The following is a 21,902-nucleotide window of genomic DNA, read 5'->3' as shown; positions in this document are numbered from 1 at the left end:
TTTTTATAAGCATTTACGTAAAGTTCAGATTTTGACTAAATACGTAAAAATTACGGCTATGTTCAAATTATTTTAGATAGAAATTCATAACATTTTTTCTTTTTAGATCTAAGATTTGAAAATTAAATACCTCCTAACATATTTTTACAATAGCAGTTGAAAAATAAAAGAAATGCATGGTCACAATTTTTTTTACAAGCATTCAAAGTTTGAATTTTGACAACATAGTTTCTTAAAAATCACGGCAATTCGCAAATTATTTTAAGCAAGTAATTCATAAATATTTTTCTTTTTAAATCTAAGATTTGATAATTTTTAATAATCTATAATATATCCTAGACAGATTAACCGTCTCCGCTCAGAATTGTTTTTTTTCGTATACAATGATATAATATCATTGAATTCATATTGAATTCCATCCATTACAGTAACCCACTTGTAACCTACTGTACAGCAGAGCGACATCAACGACTCGCTCGATTTTTTACAATTGTATTAAAATTTCGTAAAAAAATAATAGTTTATGATTGTTTGATTTTTTTTACATTATACACGACCAGTTCTTAATTTGTTATCAAGCAAACGCTATTTAATAGCTCAATTCATTTCTGATATAATAGTCATTAAACTACGTTAATATTATCCATACAAATTATATATATTGACACTTTATTTAATAGTGTTTAACACTGTAAATAGATTTTTATTATCTATAAGTGTTTGTTGTTGAAAATGAATAACAATTATTATCGTTTACTGTTATTAAAAATTAATGTTACATTTACGATTTATTCTTATAAGTCTTCACATAGTATTATAGGATTATCATTATATAATATAATTAAATCACGTAAAATATAAAAACTACTGGAGATAACGAAAAGTTATTTTTGTTGACCAATGACATTGGTATACCTATAGTAAGTAGGTATAATTGATATTGTGTTCGTTAGACACGATTCAAATTAGTTTTTCAGGACAGGTGTAACAGCGGTGGCGATTTATTTTGTTGTATGCTCATATTGCTCATCCGCAGTGCCATTCTTTCTAGATTTACTCATTCGAATTATTAGTTGACTGACGGATACTTGGATTAGAAACGCGCAAAATGCTACGTAACTTAATAGTTTGAAAGAAGCCGAGCTTCCAATGCGTTCGAACGAGTAACCCGCCAAGAATGAACCAAATGATACACCTAAAACAAAAATTGTTTTGGAAAAATAATATTAATTCGAGTTATACATAATAGACAGTACGTCGACGAGTCGTATTTATAGGATAACTTAATAAAATAAATAAATTTTAAACCTCGCCTTTTTATAGGTAAACCTATTCGTATACCTAACCCTGTCAGTGTTTTAAATATTTTTTCCTTTTCATAAATCATAATATTCAATACAAATGTTTCTGTTACAAATCAAGAATTTGTTAGACTGTTTTTAAATGTTTAATATGCAACTGCGAAATGTACTATGCCGTAATACTCGCAATAGTGTCAAAGTATACGTACGTTTTAGATTATATTAAATTATCTATACAGTACAAGTATAATATGTATACGCTATGCCGATCCTAACTCATCACCCATCCTGATGATTAATATTATTATTATCGTTATTTATTTTGTTACCATATAAATGCTGCAGATTAATTTCAATAGTGCTCACCGATTCCGTGAAAAGCCATGCCGTATAGGCCTTGAAGAGTGCCTTCGCAACCGTTCGGCGCTACTTTTGCCGCGTATGAAATGCCACTCAAAAACGCCATGGTGGTCGTTACACCGTTGGTTAGCTCGACCGGCAATACCCACAGCGGATCTTTGATGATCGAATAGAGGAAAAACCTCATCGAAAGCATTGCGAACGACACTGAGAAAGCCGCCATGTGTCCGATGCGTCTTAGTATGTATCCTGTAACAGTATATTATTATGACAATAAGAATATAAATTTAACATGATAATGATCGTGGATTTTTCCGCCAGAACCTGTGCATTTCGTATTTTTGTTACTACTGCATATCAATATAGAACATCTCACTCGAAAAAATTGTATTGTGCAAAAGAATGTGCTAGTGTTTAAAATTTAAATACATATACCTATTGATTATTTGAAATTTGTTGAAATCGCCTATTTAAAAACCCTATAAACAGTGAGTATATAACATATAATAATGTCAGGCTGATGCTATTGTTTTTTTCTCTTGTATGACCCACAATAATGTATAGTCAAAACGAACTCACGCAAAATTGAGAAACTGACAAATATTAAATATTTACATGGAATATCACACAATTTCCAATTGAAAATAAAATATTTTTCATTTATACAATAATTATTTTTGCTTTAGTACTAATAATGACTAACTTTTATTTTTTAAAGAGACAAAAAGTTTAAAAAAAACATACCTACATAAAACATAAATGTGTAGACTGTCATAAGTCTGTGTTAAAATGGGATGGAAAATTTTGAATTTAAATATATTAACACACGATAAATTGAAGTCCTGAAAGTTGACGTCACGATGAGTTGACGTATATCCTTATCAATCATATGTATATAGTATTAGTATTATAGTATATAATACTATATATTTATGTATTAAATTAACTAATATTCTAATTACATAACACCTAATAGTTTTTATTTATTGTATGATAATAAGGGACATCAAGTGTTATGTTGAAAATGTTTTATTGAAAAACATTCATATTATTTTCCATGTACTGCATTTATCTTAATTGTGTTATTCAATAAAAATAAATTTTAATGAATTAATTAATTAGATTCCACTTAATAATTTAGTAACTAATTGTAACATATTATATACATTGGTTTTAATGAGACATTGATACGTTATGGACAGTTTTTTTTTATTATTAATATATACACGTCAAAAATAAAATCTTTATGAATAATAATATTCATTTAAATATTAAATAGGTATAATAATTTTGCTTAAACTGAAAGACGATATATTATAAACTATTTAGTTAGGCTTTATAAAAAAACACTTGATGTTCAACAATAAAATTTAGTTGGAAAATATATAGGTACCGTCTGAATATGTTATGACATAATAAAATTATGCAATTAAAATATTAATACAATATGTTGAATTTTTAAATGTTTTCAGATTCATCATTGGTAGGCAAGAAAATAGAACAAAAGTGTTTGGTTATTAATCCAATCATTATCATTCATACATATAAGGACATTTATAACTATATTTTATTTAGGTAGGTACCTGCCATAATATAAATAGGAATTTCCCCTATACAACATTCTACTGTCACCGAGAAACCTTGTATAGTCTTGATCCACGGTAATCGTTCTTGATGATAAATGTTTGCTAAGTCTTCAATGTACCTATTGAAATAAAAATTATATTATATTATATTTTACAATAAAATAGAAAAATATTTACAGAAATAAATAAAACCAAATGTACGCTGTGAAAATGCCACCAAACACTGCCCACACGAGATATGAACAGACTTTTAAGTCAGATAATATTTTTATGACGTCTTTAGTGATGTTTTGGGATGTACAAGTTTGGTTGTCCTGAAAAATAAATAGGTAAATATCTATAAATTATGTTAATATCAACATTTTTCCATGTCCAATTATTAGCTCTCGACTTTTTCAACTCCGTTTAGATAGTACTTCACGTATAATGCAATATTGTAAAAGTGTATCAATTGTATGTCACTTAATGACTGTATGTAATGTATTTTAATACAAACTAAATAATCAGAAAATAAAATGTTTTGTTAAAAAATGGGCATTTTCTAATCAAAATCATACTGAAATTTAGAAAATACGATATATACATTGTTTGATGATTTTTATAGACATACGCTGCCGCTGCAAGAATAAACAAAATTGAGGAATATGATGACGTGGGCAGTTGCGTACTCACGGAGGGGGAACCCCCCACAATTGGCCGTATTTTTCAAAAATTATTCCAATAGTTTAATAATAATTGATTATTGATTTTGTTGATTATAATATAGTCATTATTTATCAGTATCACCGTTATCAAGTTGGGTTGGAGCACAACCATAGAGCCCCCGCCATTGAAAAATCCTGAGAACGCCACTGGACGTGGGTGCATCAACCGAATATCTCTATCTAATAAAAATATTATAAACCAAAGTTCGACATCTCCGGAAAAGTCTTGTTATTGCAACAAAAAAATAAAATAGACATCTCTATTAACTTCTTATCCAACAATCGATTTTTTTAGATGTCTGGTTGTTACACCCATGAGTTCATATATTATGTTAATTTCAAGCTGAGATTTACCAAAAAATATTGATTCCAGATCAAATTATTGTTATTAATTAAATTAAATTAAAAAAAAAAAAATGTAAAGTTAGTTCAGTACAGACAACATTGATCGAATATTATGAACGTATAATATATACTACAGCATCATCGATGCATCTATATTCTATATACATTTTCATGTGCTCCATAAGTTATTTTTTTCAGACTTACGTCTAGCTGAGATGCAACAATAAAATGACAGAGCAGGAAAGCCATAGCTATTAAATACGCTGGAAAGTAGTTTTTGTGCTCTCTATTCACGCTGTACCAATCCACGCATCCGCCGACCAACAGTGAAGATATTCCCCAACCAACAGCTCCCCAAACCCGTTGTCTTCCATAACTCTTTTTGTCGTCACCTGGAACATATAAGTAGATATTTCGTTTTTAGTTTTGAAACATCATCATATTATATAATATCACTGGATTGATCTTTATGATATGTATGTATATAAAGTGCGTGAATAATAGTGTGAAAAACAATAACTACATATATTTTTTTTCTATGTGGCATTTATAATCTATACCCAAGATTTCGAAACAGATCGTATCTTGGAGAACGTCTCCTACCATCCAAAGCAACATCCTGACTGTTATGACGACCAAAAAAATCCAAAATTTCCAATGCGTCATGATGTCCAAGTATTCGGCGAGTCCTATGTCGTTGAAATCGGGAGTGAAGTGTATGAGCAGAGTGACAAACGCATTCAACAGTGAAGCATACATAAATACTTGTTTGCGACAACGCCAACGGTCGGTAATGTATCCAGTCACTGGTCTTACGACTATATTGAAAATTGGCATAAACGTTAAGATCATACCAATAACGAGTATAGGGATTCCTCGCTGTCTGGCTATAGTCGATAAAAGTGGGTTTATCGGCGCAATACCTATAAAATAAAAGTTTATAAATCATATTTTATTAAAGCGAAAGATCACAAAAAATTTTCAATCTCAAAGACACGATTAGCGTTAGAAAAAAAGCTAGATTATTACAATATATTATGTCAATATAAAGATTAAGACTGCAAATACGTGTCTTACGTTGTTATACAATTTTAAAGTGGTAGATTGATTTATTTATAAATTCATAATATATTAATGTATTACATAAATTCTAATAATATTATTCAAAGATTGTGAATTCTGCACAATCATTATGGCTGAATAAAAATTTTATGGCACCAAATGTGCCAATGTCCACGATGGATAATAATACGACACCTGGCACCATAACTGACATAATATTGAAATATTTACATTAATACTGTTAAATGTGAATATAAATAAGTGTAATAGACTAATAGGTACTCGTTCTTGTTTTAAACTTTTACTACGAAACACTTTAACTTACCTATAAATATTTATTTACACACTTTACGCCTTAAGCGTGTTGTAAAAATAAAAACAATATATTCTACCTTCACCTTACCACCAACACCTGTTTCCAACAAAACTACTTTAGTACCATCTTGTTATAAAATATATAATATTATATTATAATTTTTATTTTATTTTATTTTACAAACGTTTATATTAGATTTTGAGAACATTTTTCCTAAAAACTACAGTGAAATCTGTTATACAAAAGGTTAACTTTTTTAGTTTTCAAATAAATACAATAGGTATAAGTATTAACATTAAATTAAATTAAATTAAAATAATTTTTATATGTATAAAAATAATGAAGTTATAATAAGGACTTCCACAAATCGGTCGGAAACCGTAAAATGTAGTAAACAAAAATAAGTAAGTACCATACTTAAAGATTAAAGATTAGTGTATTGTTTTTTATTATAACATGAATACAATTTACATTAATTTACAACGTTAATATTTCTTGGGGAATTTTCCTTAGAATCTCAAATAAAAATTAACATAAAATTAAAAAAAAACATTATAATACGAGTAGATGCTTTAATGGTACTCATAAAAAATATAACCATGGTAGAAACAGTTATTGATTTAAAATGGTAACATAGTTTTGGTGGAGATATTGATGTCCTAAGATAAAATGACAGCAGTAATAAAAATATCACATTCGAGATAATGTACTTTATGAGTAGCTATTTATTTTGTTTGGTAAATTAACAACAATACAATATCACTGATTATATCCAATCGTATGTACCACATTATATTAAATTATGTGTGTTTAAAACAACATTGTATTTATTGCTGCGCACAAAAATAAACTAAATTTTTCTAGTTCATATTATGTACCTACCTATACGTCATTACCTAGTGCTAAAATACTTACCACAATCGTAGAAAAAAAAACTCAGTTTTATCAGTAGCATATTTTTATTAATATTGAAATTGAAAAACATTTCTAACAATACTAGCTGTAATTTTTTTAAATTTTATTTTAGTAAAAAAAAATGTTATGAAATGTTTTCTGGTGAATTAACAGTTCAAATTTGGTTTTTAGTAATTTGATGTGACGGACAATTCCCGGTATATATATTCATACGGTGATCGCAGCGAGCAGCCTGCAACGTGATGGCGTGGCAAACGGAAGACAGATTGTTTGTCGTAGGTCATACTTGACGAAGGAATTGATCATTGGGAAGTGGTAGTGCTTTCAGTGTGATGTAACGATAAATATTAAATTATCCGCCAATACGGTTATAATTACTGGTTATAATGTCATATTTTAGTGTTACATCATATAGGTCCTTCTTTAAAAATGTGTGTACTTACTGACGAATAATAGGCATCTACTTATTGTTTTGATTATACCACACTATAAATTGTTAAGTGCGGATCCAAAAATTTTTATTTAAAATCGAAATAACATGCAGTAGCAATCGTACAATGGTTGACAATTTATCGAGATTGTAACACAATCATAATTTATTATATTACAAATGAATATTACCTACATTAATTGATTAATTTGTTATAATCCTATGATAATTTGGAATAGCAATTTTACGGCAAAATAAAGAGTATTTTTCACGATTTTAATATTATTTATATTTTAATAACTATTCTGTTGTCTGTGTACGAGATACTACCGAAAGGTGATTGTCCATTTCTATCATTACATGTCGATCATTTAGGACCATTCGAAAAGACAGAAAACAATAATAAATTTATTTAAGTAATAATTGACGGTTCACGAAATTTGAACGTTATTATCCGTGCAAAACAACCAAGACGGATGAGGTAATTAAATATGTGAAGGAAAATGTTCGTACTTATTTTAAACCGACACGTCTCGTTTCTGATCGTGGAACTGTATTTTACTTTGATCGATTTCAAAAAATTTCTGACTCGCAAGTCTGTCGAACAAATATTAATTGTTACCGGTACACCTGGTCAGATGGAAGTAGTAAATCGTTAAATTACACCGATGATAGTGAAAATAGTGGAGTATTCCGATGAGTGAGACCAAGTACATCCCTACGCGAATTTTTGTAAGGAAATACAATAAAATTAATTATTAATGTTTAGTATTATTTATTTTATTTATTTATTAAAATTATTCGAGTATAAACAACGATCAATAAGTGTACCAAGTTGGTACTACCAACATTACACAATAAATCATAATATATATACCTAAAATGTTTATATTATTACAAAATCTCAGAAGGGGTCCAGGGGCCCTGGATCGTGTATGGAACTCTTAAATCTTCTTCAATTTGAACTTAGAAGTCAGCTTGGTTATGATTGATAAGTATAAAGTAGGTACTTTGTAGATATTTATGTTATTTTGATTCTCTTTTTTATGCAACTAATTTTCTATTCCGATTTAAAAAGTAATTAACGATTATTTGAACGACACATGTTATGAGTGCGATTAAACCGATAAATCGAAAAGCTAATACGCTGCCTAAGTGGCTGAATGTGTAACCAGCTAATGTTGCACCCAAAGAACATCCTGCGAAAGAAATACATGGGATATTAATAAATTATTGTCAATATAATATTATAAGATGATTCGTTTATGTGTCTTCGCTCGTTCATTATTTCAAACAGTTTTTGAAAATATTATTTTTACTTAAAGCATAACGTATGAAAAAAAAATTATGTTTTTAAAAATGTTATCGTTATCATTCTCAAGTTTTTAACACTTTTTTCGGAATGACAACATACTTGTTTAATTTCATTCGTTATAAGTCACAACTTTTCAAAATAATAAATGAAAGATACAGAATCATCGTATAATATACGACGTATATGTATAGGTAATTAGAACTCGAATTCAGTATGAATTATAAAGTGACGAACCAAATCCTTGAAACGCCATCGAAAATAATCCTTGGACTGTTCCTTCACTGCCGACAGGGGCAATCTTCGCAGAATATGATATGCCAGCAATGTAGCTCAATCCAAACGTGATACCATTTAACAACTCAACAGGCAATACCCACAGTGGGTCTCGAATGATCGAGTATAAGAGAAATCGCAATGCGAACATTGCAAATGATATCGAAAAAGCCGTCATATGACCGGTACGCTTGATCAGGTAGCCTGAAATTTAAAACCATGAAAAGAAAACAGTAAGTCCTTTTGGTTTTTTTTTTTACATACTTTGTGTTCATCAATATAAGTATAGATTATAAATATAGATTATAACATATAATTTTCTTTAAAAAATAACTTTTGATTTAAAGAAGTTCAACTACTGAAATATTGCCACTATATTTACAAAAAATTTATAATATTTATTCATTTTTCATTATAATATTAAACTGATGAACGTACTCCACATAATAATTAATTATTATTGGTCGAAATAGCCTATAGGTCTATATAATTGGCGACTTTCTCTTTAAATGTCATAGCTCGAAACGGACACATTAAAAACATTACCTCAACGTTAAATATTAAAAAACCTCGGAATGTTTGAAAAATGTGTAATTCTTAGTGAAATCATATGTAAACCATCCGCTAAACAAGTGAAATATTTGTTTTTTTTTTATCTATATCATAGTATAAGGTACCTTGTCGACACCTAATAATAAAATACTGTCATACTCTGGTGATATATACATATATACACAAGGGTCCATCAAATATTTTAACAACCTTAAGCAATTAGAAATTTATATTATTTATTTAGCATTAAATAAAAATGTTCTACCCGATTACCCAAAATTTTTGAATTCTATAAATATTTATTTATATGCTAACCATCTAACACATAAACAAAATTTCCATAACTTGAAAAATGTGACAAAAAACTAAATAGAAATTCTATTTTTTAATTTTCTGATTTATAGTATGAATATAATTATGTCGTTTGTAAGGGAATTTCATGAACCTATTAAAAGTTATGTAGTTTTCAATAGAGCACGTCCCTATAATTTGTGGTAATATGGATTATAGTTATATACAAAGCTGTAGAAAAATCTATACACTTACCAGATAAGTAGAAAAATGGGACTTCCCCACCTAAGCACTCAATAGTAAGAGAAAATCCTTTTATTAAGTTTAACATTGATTTCCGTTCAGGGTGATAAATTGTTGCCAAATCATCGACATACCTATAAAATAGAATACAAATTGCACTAATAATAATTATCTTAAAATATTCGTCTTTAAAAACAGTGTGGTAAGAAAAGTATCATTTTTTTATTTTAATTAAGGCTTACTTTGTGTCACCTCAAAAAAATATACACAGTGTCATGATTGAAATAGTTAGTTTTAAAAGACATTATCCCTTCCCATCAACTATCAAGACTTTATCATTTTATGTTTGAAAATTGAGCAATAATTTTACTTTCTGAATATTATTTAATAGTCTTACGAGTACGTATAGTTTAAGCAATTTAAAAAAAAGCGGGTAAGTGGATGTCGCTCTGCTGTACATTAGGGGGTGGGGTGGACCTCTGACCAGAGTAGGTTCAATTTGAATGCAATGATAGGTATCATCCATGAGATGATTTGTCAGTCTAGGATAATATATTATATTTAATTATTGTCATATATTCTATTTTGAAAAATATATTTTATTTTTTAATTATAGGACGCATTTTGCATAAGGAATGGTTAATCAATTTTTCCAAAAACATGACATGTAGTTATAATAATTCATAATACCTTATATTATCATAATTCATAGATATACATATACCGGGTTTGAGGATAAATCGTTATCATTACGCGATTTCATAAAAATTTAAAACTCAAACGCTCAAAACATTTTTCCTATAATGACACTTCAAATTTTCTCTTTAGCTATTTAAAGCAAAACTTATGGAAAACTTTGTGTTAAATTTTATAACCTTAGATATAAATACAAACAATATTATGAATTTTGAACTACAAAATAATTTGCAAATATTCATGGTTTTGACGAATTTTTGTCAATAATTGAAATTCAAACGCTAATAAAAATTTAATTTGAATTTCCAGTCGACATTTTTTTTGTGATAAAGATTGACAAATTTGTAAGGAATCTTGTATTAAATTTTCAAATCTTAGATTTAAAAAAAAAATTCATAAATTTCTAGCTTAAAACAATTTGCGAATTTTTGTGATGTCGTATTTTGTAAAAATTCAAAATTTGAATGCTTATAAAAAAAAAATTGTGACTATGAATTTATTTTATTTTTCAACTGCTATTGTAACAATATTTTAAGAGCCTTGTATTAAATTTTCAAGATTTTCTACTCAAAAAATACTAATAATGATCGAAAATTGCATATACCTATGAATAGTTCAACTTAATTAATTATTTTTTAATTTCATGGCAGATAAAATATTCTTATATAAACATTCGGTGAAAATTTCATGCATCAATGATCATTTTTTTTAAAGTTACATCAAAAATCAAAATCGATTTTGTCGAAAACTGATTGTACGTAAAATTTCATGTTTTCCCCTTAACTTTTAGTTTGTTTATCCCGATTATTTAGAAAAATATTAAATATTAAGAATTTGACCCCCAACTAGATTCACTTTCTGATTGAATAAGGTACTGAAGTCAAAAATCGAAGCTTTTTTACTGCCCCAAAACGTGATGACAGACACAAAAAAAAATATTCATGGTTTTGACGAATTTTTGTCAATATTTGAACTTCAAATAATAATTTAAAAAAATTGTATCTATGTATTCTTATAATTTTTTAATCATTATAAGAATAACTTATGAGGAACTGTGTATTAAATTTTCAAGTTTTTTGATATGGCCAAAAAAATTTTATCGACACTTCAAAAACAATTTTCAGAAAAATTGAAAATTTCATTTTTCATTAAATATCTAAAAAAAGTCAAAATATTTTTAAATTTAAATCATGTAAAGAAAATGCCAATCTAAATAACTGATAAAATTTTCAAGTATATACGACTTATACTTTTTGAATAATAACAAATATTTAAAATCGTTTCAGGATAAATCGTTATCGTTACGCAATTTCGTAAAAATTTAAAATTCAAACGCACTTAAAATTTTTCCTATAATGATACTTCGAGTTTTCACTATAACTACTTGAAGGAAAACTTATGGAAAACTTAGTGTTGTATTTTTAATCCTTAGTAATAAACACAAACATTTTTATGATTTTTCAACTTCAAAATTACTTTGAAATTTTCGCGTTTTTGACAGATTTCGTAAAAATTTTAACTATAAACGCTTATAAAAAAAATTGTGATTAACGATTTTAATTTTTTTAGCTACAATAATAACAACTCATAACGAACCTTGATCTAAAATTTTTTTACCTATACTTCAAAAAAAAATTCTCATAAAAATCGAAAATTTCAGTGGTCTATAAATAACTCAAAAAAAGTCAATTTTTGAAAATTAAACTGTATATAGATATCACTAAGATAAACATTTGGTGAAAATGTCATGTATTTATAGTGATTAGTTTTTGAATTACAACCATATAAAAAAATCGACTTTTTTGAAAACTGTTGGAAAACGTTTACTTTTGACCTCTATAATGCACCAAGGATTTTACATCAGAAACCACCCCCAAAGTTTGAAATTGAAGCATTATTTCGGCTAGTTATGCTGTACACAGACACACACAAAAAAAAAAAAAACACACACACACATCATTGTAAAATCAATACATTCATCACTTCGTTCAGAATCTAAAAACAGGTAAGTCGTGGATATCGCTGTGCTGTACAGTAGGTTACAAGTGTGTTACTGTAATGGATAGAATTAAATTTGAATTCAATGATATTATATTATTGTATACGAAAAACGATTCTGACCGGAGACGGCTTATCTGTCTAGGAAATATTATAGATTATTAAAAATTTTCAAATCTTAGATTTAAAAAAAAACAATTTTTATTAATTTCTAGCTTAAAATAATTTGCGAATTTTCATGATTTTTACGTATGTTGTCAAAAATATAATTTGAATGCTTCTAAAAAAAAAATTGTGGCTATGTATTTCTTTTATTTTTCAACTGCTATTGTAAAAATATTTTAGGAGCCTTGTATTAAATTTTCAAATCTTAAATATAAGAGGAAAATTTTTCGTACATAAAATATTTTTAATATGAGTAATTATTTAGTTATGTGTAACTATTGGGCCACTACCCTTGCTGTTATAAATAAATATACGAGATAGTGCTTACTTAGCATTCATATTACAGAAACGTTTAACTTTTGAAATCTAGATAAGTAAATATAAAATTAATATAGGGATATGTAAATATATAATAGACAATATAAAATATTTTCATTTTTATCCCTTTTAACCCCTGTAGAGATTAAAAGGGGGAATACGTAAATTCATTGCTATAAATTGAAGTGGATGGTTAAGCTTGCCCCCCACTTTAATTTGATTTGAAATGTTTTTATATAGACTTTTGGTGTTATGAATTATGACATATAAATTAAAATGTACTTGAATATTTACCAGATAAAATAAAACCAAATGTATGCCATGAAGATTCCACCGAATGTTGCCCAAACAAGGAAAACACATACCTTGGCGTTTTTCAACACTACTTTCACGTCTGCAATTATGTTTGCTGTCGATCCATCGGTTTCGGGTACCTAAATCAAAAATACCGAAAATTATGTCCCTATACATATGGCATAAGAGAAAATTATTTCGTGCGCATCACATAATTTGGACTTATACTCACTCGTATGTTATAGAATATAGATATTCAATTTGTATGTATTGTATTATGTATTTTGCAAACCACTCTACCGCGATGTTTAAAAACTCTGAAAATACTAGGTAGGTATCGATAATTACCGGCATAGCATAATTTAAACAGTATACATATAGTGGTAAATTTAGGAAATAATCAATATTTATTAAATATTTACACTGGATTATGATGAACATTTCATATAGTTTTAGATTAGCTTGATCTCAAATAGGGTAATATACGTCTTAATTATGTTCGTATAGTGTACTACGAGAAACTCGTAACTATTATGTTACTTTCAATATCTTTAAATCGTGTATTGAATTCATTAATAACTTGTTGAATTTGTGAACTGCAACATGAAAAGTCAATATTTTTCTCACTGTTGGGTTCTTCTGCTAGTTTCAGGCAGCTAGGGAAATGTGTTAGGTTGTTCTTTTCCAAAGCATGTTAAAACACGTTTAGCTTATTCCGGAATCCGTTTATTATTCCAACCAAATCTGAAACCGTCTGGTTTCTTCCTTGAAGACTCAAGTTTAAACTGTTAAGGTGATTAGTCAGATCTGTTATAAAAGCTAACTGTCTTAAGAATTCTGGTCTATTCCGTCAGTCAAAACAAAACAATTGTTATCAGTCAAAAGTCAAAACTAGTTGGATCAGTTGGATGCCGTAATCGTTGCAAAACAGTTGTTCGTTATAATATTTTAATATAATTAATAATTATTAAACTGTTTTTGTATATTATATTTTATACCTATAAGTATATAATATATATACGGGTATTCGGGTATATATAGGTATTCGTATATACCTATAAATATTTTTATTATGCATTTTGTGTTTTTCTTTTATAACATATTTTTTTACAATGGTAGCATTTAAAGAAAATATATGATTTCCGTAAAACCTTACGCGGGCCACAGTTAATAGCATCGCGGGCCGCCAGTTGGACAACCCTGTGTTAGGTTAGTTGTGTTAATTTAATTAAATTTTTACTACAGTGACTTAATGTATTTGAGATTGTCTATAGTATTATGTAAAAACTTAACGATATTATTATATTTTAATTTTAAAGTGAGTTATGAGCATTTTAACATTATAAATTGCTTGTACATCTTGAAATACTCATAACTCACTTTAAAATAAAAATATAATAAAAAGCCTATGAGGTTGTTTAGATAACAATCTTACCTTTAGATTTTATAAGAGATAAATTCACTCTAATTTTTAAACTAACGGAGCTACACGTATTCTGCTGAGCGTACAATTTGCTATATCGTACGCGTGTAAGACGGAGAAAACATATTATGCGGGAAAATAGCGGAAATACCTTTATGTGGAACGCCACCATGAAATCTACGAAAAACGAGACCGCCGATAGTAAATATCCGGGGAGATAGTCCTTTTGTGCTTGGCCGCTGCTGTACCAGTCGATGGCACCTCCAGCCACTATAGACATGGTACCCCATCCAGCTGCACCCCAGAGCCGCTGCATTCCAAACTTGACGGTGTCTCCACCTGGAAAAATCATTAATTATGCAATAAAACATATGGTATATCTTGTGTGTGGACTACCGATATTGTTTATTCAAAATTATAAATATATACATTATACATATATAATATTGCATTAAATGCATTGTAGAAATTCATTTTGGGTTGATACCGGTTACACGGAAAAAATCTACGAATTTTTAAGGTGCAGGAAACAAAATCGATGAATAGAAAGCTAAATTGCTTTAAATAATTAACTAACTAATTATAATAGGTAAGTGAGTGTTATTTATATTGATTCAAAGAAATTTGGGCATAAACGAACCCGAGGATTCTGATCACAGTGAATAAGAAATTGTATGGTTTCAAAATTTGTGTGATTCATATATTTACTAAATAAAAATCTTTAAGATTATAGTAAGATCTATCTAGACTAATTTATGCCAGTCATGTTAGCTTTATTTTTAGATAATTATAATTTTGTAATATTAATTTAATATTCAGGAACTATGATGCTTATGTTTGATCTTCGATGTATAATTATCAGTTATCATTAGGGCTCGGATGTTGTTGCACTAAAAATGTTATAAAATGGATGCATACGAACTGAGTCCCAGTATAACCTTTTTTGACGAATTGAGTCCCGGGTTGTTTTAGGGTATATACCAATTGGCTGCATACTAGTTGTGGTCGTGACGATTTTTGAGATAAACAGATATAACAGTTGCGGTCACGTCAATTTAGGTAATATCTTAATTGCGGTCATAGCTTTATTATACTCCAAATCCAGGCGAGATTTATATTGATATTTATGCGATAAACATATTTTTTGATATAATGTACACAGCGTTTATAAATTAAATAGATTAAATTGTATACTCCGATCATAGTTTCGAATATTCGAATAATTTAAACATAAGTATCAACATTTTTAACCATACCTACACAATAAATAATAGTGTGTAGACAGTCCTAAGTATGTTATATTTTCGATATAAATGGGAAGGAAAACGTTGATTGATACATTTTTCTTAATTAAATAAATAAATGAAATATTAATTTCATATTATTATATAAACTATATTATATTACATTATTTAGTATACTTAGTTATTATTATTTGAGTGACCGCAACTAGTATGTAACCTTTTTGATGGGTGACCGCAACTAGTATGTAACCTTTTTGAGGGGTGACCGCAACTAGTACGTACATTTTGATCATGACCGCAACTAGTACGGTGTGTACCAATTGAGTCCAATGAAATTTTTGGTATAATACTAATCGAGCCCATGTTTTAATACTAACTGAGTCCCATCAAACTAAAAAAAAAAACATTTTCCTTTCCATTTTTACAGACTTAGGACTATCTGTAGCAAAAAATTCTACAGGTATGGTTAAAAATTTTTTTTTAAATATTTTATAATATAAATATATAATAATTTAGGGGTATAATACAGTATGAATAATTGAATAATTAATTGTGTATAATTTAATAAATATAGATAATGATAATAATTTATATTTCTTTATATTGGTAAAAATTTATGGGACAAGCATTATACTATACAGTATACATATTCAATTATATACGTATTATATAGGTACGTATATTGTACATCCATTTTAACGCCCGGCACGGCTGTGCGGCATAATTTCCGCTTTGTCTGGACTCGGACTGTTGATTTTATATTTTACTCAAAATAATCCTCGGACTCAATTCGTATATATCTCGTTTGTACCCGGGACTCAATTAGTACATAACTTTTTTCCCCTTCAGGTATAGGGACTCAATTGGTATACAGCGTATAAAATTGATTGCATTATTGCTGTGAAAAAACCCAAAATTGCACTAAAAAAATATTTTGCACCAAAAAAATTTAAAAAAATATATTAACAGATTATTTTATGAAATGGATTAAGTCATTTATTAAGTAATATTATAAAGTTTTATTAGATAGGTTTTAAACGAGTAGATAATAAAAAAGATTCAAATTCAAATTCTCGTCAGTTGTCATTAAAAATCTGGTAAATTGTGCGGTCTTCTTATTTTTTCAGAAATCTACAAATAATTTTATCAAAATTTAAAACTTATTATTCAAACTATTATTGATTAGTTATCACTATCGTTCAACTCATACATCTAATGTTAATATAATTTATGGTTTTTTAAAATATTTTAGTTTTATAAAACGTGCATAATAATTAATAACATTATGCCTTCGAAACACTATTTCTTTGTATAAACCACATAAAACTGTATACTCCTTCAAAACATATAGTGAATACCTAAGAATAGATAAATGTTTTAGTTAAAAAGTTATACATCTGTTTTCAATTAATATTCAAAGCAAAAAATCACGGAAATAATCCATAAGTAATTCATAAAGATCTCCCTATCTATATCCCAATATCTATAGAATAAAGCTAGTTCTATAATCAATATAGTATAATATTATGTAATTGACTGCCGCCCAAAATATCTACACCACCGCCCTTTAAAATGGCCTCAATCACTCCCAATATGGTATTGGAAATAACAACCAACATGCACAATACAATAATATATATATATATCAATTCTAATCGTGGTCGTATTTGGTAGGTATTTGAAATAACAACCAACATGCACAGTACAACAGTATATAATATATATTTTTTGATTCTAATCGTGGCCGTGCCTAAGATTCTCATGCATATGGTCTCTTGCAAGACTTCGCCGACCATAAACAATACCATCCTCAGCGTGACGATTGTCGAGAACAGCCAGAACTGCAGCGATCCAAAAACCTTGGTATCCGACATCTCGTCGGCATACGATGTGGCGCTTGGCACGAAGTACAGCATAGGAGTTATGAGACCGTTGAGGAGGATGGCGCTCAAAAACACGGTCCGCCGGCATTTCCATCTGTCGGTGATATATCCAGTTAGTGGTTTGACCACGATGTTCAGCAGCATCAGAAATGTGAAAATATGACCGACCACTGACGGTGAGAAGCCCAGCTGCTTGGCGATCGTCGACAGAAATGGGTTGATGGGTGAATTTCCTGGAAAACACATGAATTTATTCACGAGCACAATAACACGAATATATATTAGTATCGTTTTAAATAAACAAGTGCTTTCCTCGTGCCTCAAAATAATCGAATTTTAGTTTTGGACACTATTTTGTCAAACCACAACGTCATACCGGTACCGATTATAATTATACATTGAATATACTTTCTATTATACAGTGAGTTAATTAGTTAAAAAGTTAGTGACCTTAAAAAAAAAAAATATTAACTTTTTTTCTGGTAAGTATCTGCTTTAATCGTGGTACAGTCGAACTTAGTTCACTCGAAGTTACTAAGGGGTAGACAAAAAAATTCAAGTTATCCCATAAGTATTTGAGTAATCCAAAAATCCAAACATAAATAACTAGGTCTATACTCTGTTCACAATAAGAATAGTATACGGCAGCTGATTTGAGAGCATAGTCGTGGCTTTTACTACTTATGCGTGGATTGAAGCGCTGGCAATGTCGGTCGGGAGAGCAACGGGGGGAATAATAATGGGCGTGGCTATGACCGGTGGCGACAGAGACTGGGGAAAAAAGTTCGGGCATTGATGATTTTGAGTGAAAGAAACTGATCAACTAAAAAATTTACACTACATCATGAACTAAGGTTACTGGCTTTAAAATTAATTAACATAAATATAGAACTTTTAATACTCATTAAATTTCCAATTGTACCCTCCTTAAACATTTTGTAACCTACTCCTTTGTACGATAAACTAAATTCCCCATCCTGGTGTTGTATCTGGCACCCGGAACTACCAGAAATTAACCGACCGATTTCGAACCTATCTCATTTTAGATTCTGAGCTGAGCGAGGAATGTATTGATTCTACCATGATGTGTGTTTTTTTTACTCATTTTTTTTTGAACGTTTTGGGGCAGTAAATATGTTTCGATTTTCGATTTCAGTACCTTGTAACTTTGTAATATTAGAAATTGAATCTAGTTGGTACTTTGGGGGTTCAAAAGTAAAAATTTCTCAATATTTTTCTAAATAATCGGGATAAACAAACTTAAAATTATTGGAAAACCGAGAAAATTTACACACAATCAGTTTTCGACAAAATCGATTTTGGTTTTTGATGTAAATTTAAAACAAATGACCATAGATAAATGAAATTTTCACCGAATGTTTATATATGTATATTTTATCCCCCGTGCAATTTTCAAAAAATGTCGACTTAAGTTTAACTATTTATAGTCATATGCAATTTTCTACCATTATTAGTTTTTTTAACATAATATCGATAAAGATTTATTTGTTGGATAGAAAAGCTTGAAATTTAATACAAGGCTCCTAACATAGTGTTACAATAGCAGTTATATAATTTTTAGTGATAATTTTTAATAATCTATAATATATCCTAGATAGATTAACCGTCTCCGCTCTGAATCGTTTTTCGTATACAGAGATATAATATCATTGGTTTGAAATTTAATTCCATCCATTACAGTAATCCACTTGTAACCCGTTGTACAGCAGATGAGCGACATCCACGACTTACCCGCCTTTTTTTTGTATCCATTTGAACCCTACTTAAAAATATGTTCACATTTAAGGTAACATATTATTACAATATTTCCATGTTTAAATATAACTAATAATAAACATTTTTAAAATAATTTTTCAAAATTAAATACATTTAATCCCTTATATACAGGGCGATTCTTTTATCAAACAACACGTATATGGTGTTTGTGTGTAAATACCACCTAACATACACTTATAACACACAAACACCACCCAAAACCATCCAACTTTGGGAGGCTATATCTTTGAATTGACGAAAAATGAAAATTTAAACGTGAAAATTCATTGAAAAAATAGTCTTTTTAGTTTATCAAATTTTAAGTATAGGTTGTCATTGAAAATCAAAAGTTGATAATGGTTAACCTGATAAATATAAGGGTGAAAATATTTAAAAAAATATGTAGTTCTAGAACAAGATGGTTCCAAAATTTTGAAAAAAAAAATTTGAAAAAATTCAATAGTTTTTGAAATAATGAGTGTTGTTTGATAAAAGAATTACCCTGTATAATATCAGTACCTACAACTTGTATAGCTTGGTAACTTAAATATAAATTTAATTAATAAATGCATAGTTCCTTTTAGTTTTTAATAAGTGGACATCATAAGTACAACTCCAACTCTCGATACCATAAGTACCTCATAATTGATTGAACCAACAAATATATATACTATATGTTTATTGTATTTTATTAAGTATAGATCTATAACTACGAAATATATCGAAGAATTTACGAATTAATAATAATAAATAATTTGTACTTAAATAGTCTTTATTAAAAAAATATCATGATATGAATGAATTAGGTGTTATGGTTGATACCACTTTTTTACAATTAACACTTATTACATTCGCCCAGTAAATCATAAATTATATTAGATTTAATTAGGTGTAAGTAATTGATTCATCTGTAATTGTAAAGATCTCGCTAATTTAATTGCTTTAAAAATATTATTTATTTATTTAGATCTAACTAATATTTCTGTGATTTTGTGCTACCACATAAAATATTAAATTTGTTGTTATGATTTATATACAAAATCACTCTTAACTTACTATAATTGAATAAAAAAATCTAAAATCTAAATAGAATAAAATAATATAATTTGAATAAGAATAACCAAACTAAAAAATAAAATCTAAGTAGCTAAGTTGAAAAAAAATCTAGGTAAATTAAATAAATACCTAAATATAAAATTTTCTAGGTACCCCTCGTTTGAAGAATATTTTTAAGTTCTGATACAACTAGGGTGGACTACGTAAAGTTGACCTAACTTTTAATATTTTTGTTTCACGGTAAAAGTTTGGACTTGCAAATTCTAAAAGTATAGGTACTTTCAAAATACTTGCAAAATACTTGCGAAATAATGGCATAGATTTTAAAAATATGGCAGTACTTAGGTATAGGTCAATTTCACGAACGTAAATGGAATGAATAAATTACTCACGCAATTGATTATTATTGAACATAATACTCACCTGCGTCGAAAAGAAAATAATGCGCCTTTATGGTCAATAGACCTGTGTTTATGTTTAAAAATCCCATCGCTCTTGGTTTATATTTTCGTAAAGATGATCACTGGTCACCGATACAAATATCTTGAATACCACGGCGGACTGTAATTTCTTGACGTTTTAAAACTTCAACAATATTACTATACTACGTGTGTGTCGTAAGTTATATTTATCGTAAATATAGTAGATATACATTTAAATAAAATCCATAAAAAAATCAATAAAATTTTATACAAAGTTGTGTATGCAGTATGCACTATATATATTAATATGATAATAAATCGTACACCTGTTACCTAGTCCTAAGCTAATAAATGTAAAACCATCATTGTCGATAGGATAGAATGAAGAGGACGCCACACCCGTATTTATTGTCTCAGTCTTACTGACGCGTAACATAGTAAATTTAAGCTCAGCAGTTCATGTTTTACTCCATTAGCTTAACAATTTGAGTGAATTAACTTATGGTAAAAAGTAAAAACATTATATGTGTTTTTCGTGATTTTTACAATGAGTTTTTGGTGAGTTATGCGAGTATAATAAATTGTAAAATAAAAATGCTCATAACTCATTCACTCTAAATTTTAAGGTAACGGAGTACCTATAACGTGAATTGCTGAGCGTAAATTTACAATATGTTACGAGTTTATATGACTGAGACAACAAATGTGTGTGTATAGCGTCGTAAGTTCAATTAAGTGGCTACTCAACAAGTCTATTCATCTACGTAGTGTATTTTAATCCATTCAATTTTATATTATTTTTTTATAACATATCTAATATTATTCAAGACCAAAAGTATAACGGATGATCCGTTCATACCTAATGATATGATGTTTTCGGCTAAATTTGTAATCAGAATATCAAATATTATCGTATTGTATGATTGATTTTATC

At 28.4% G+C, this 21,902-nt stretch overlaps 2 protein-coding genes and 1 long non-coding RNA gene across 3 annotated transcripts; 1 reads left to right on the top strand and 2 right to left on the bottom strand.

The window, feature by feature from the left end:
• Window positions 1–215: 215 nt before the first annotated feature.
• On the bottom strand, window positions 216–8,029 carry LOC107169345 (major facilitator superfamily domain-containing protein 6-like). Its single transcript, XM_089223234.1, has 7 exons — window positions 7,897–8,029; window positions 4,857–5,219; window positions 4,501–4,688; window positions 3,425–3,561; window positions 3,245–3,366; window positions 1,668–1,910; window positions 216–1,195 (listed from the first exon to the last, which is right to left on the bottom strand). Exons 2-7 carry the CDS (start codon window positions 5,146–5,148, stop codon window positions 1,002–1,004), a joined length of 1,176 nt encoding a protein of 391 aa, XP_089079360.1. The 5' UTR covers window positions 5,149–5,219; window positions 7,897–8,029; the 3' UTR covers window positions 216–1,001.
• LOC149057681 (uncharacterized) lies at window positions 4,689–6,961 on the top strand. Its single transcript, XR_016190901.1, has 3 exons — window positions 4,689–4,772; window positions 4,862–5,086; window positions 6,761–6,961. It is a non-coding gene; the product is annotated as an uncharacterized LOC149057681 (long non-coding RNA).
• On the bottom strand, window positions 7,771–21,585 carry LOC107165686 (major facilitator superfamily domain-containing protein 6-B-like). The gene is made up of 7 exons (XM_089223233.1): window positions 20,970–21,585; window positions 17,582–17,947; window positions 14,739–14,926; window positions 13,165–13,304; window positions 9,706–9,827; window positions 8,569–8,811; window positions 7,771–8,218 (listed from the first exon to the last, which is right to left on the bottom strand). Exons 1-7 carry the CDS (start codon window positions 21,034–21,036, stop codon window positions 8,064–8,066), a joined length of 1,281 nt encoding a protein of 426 aa, XP_089079359.1. The 5' UTR covers window positions 21,037–21,585; the 3' UTR covers window positions 7,771–8,063.
• Window positions 21,586–21,902: the final 317 nt, after the last annotated feature.

The sequence above is a fragment of the Diuraphis noxia genome, unplaced genomic scaffold (assembly GCF_037042655.1).
Source record: "Diuraphis noxia isolate RWA-SAM2 unplaced genomic scaffold, SU_Dnox_SAM2 contig0003, whole genome shotgun sequence".
In the NCBI taxonomy this organism is placed as follows: Eukaryota; Metazoa; Arthropoda; class Insecta; order Hemiptera; family Aphididae; genus Diuraphis; species Diuraphis noxia.
This window is presented reverse-complemented; position numbering and strand designations above follow the sequence as displayed.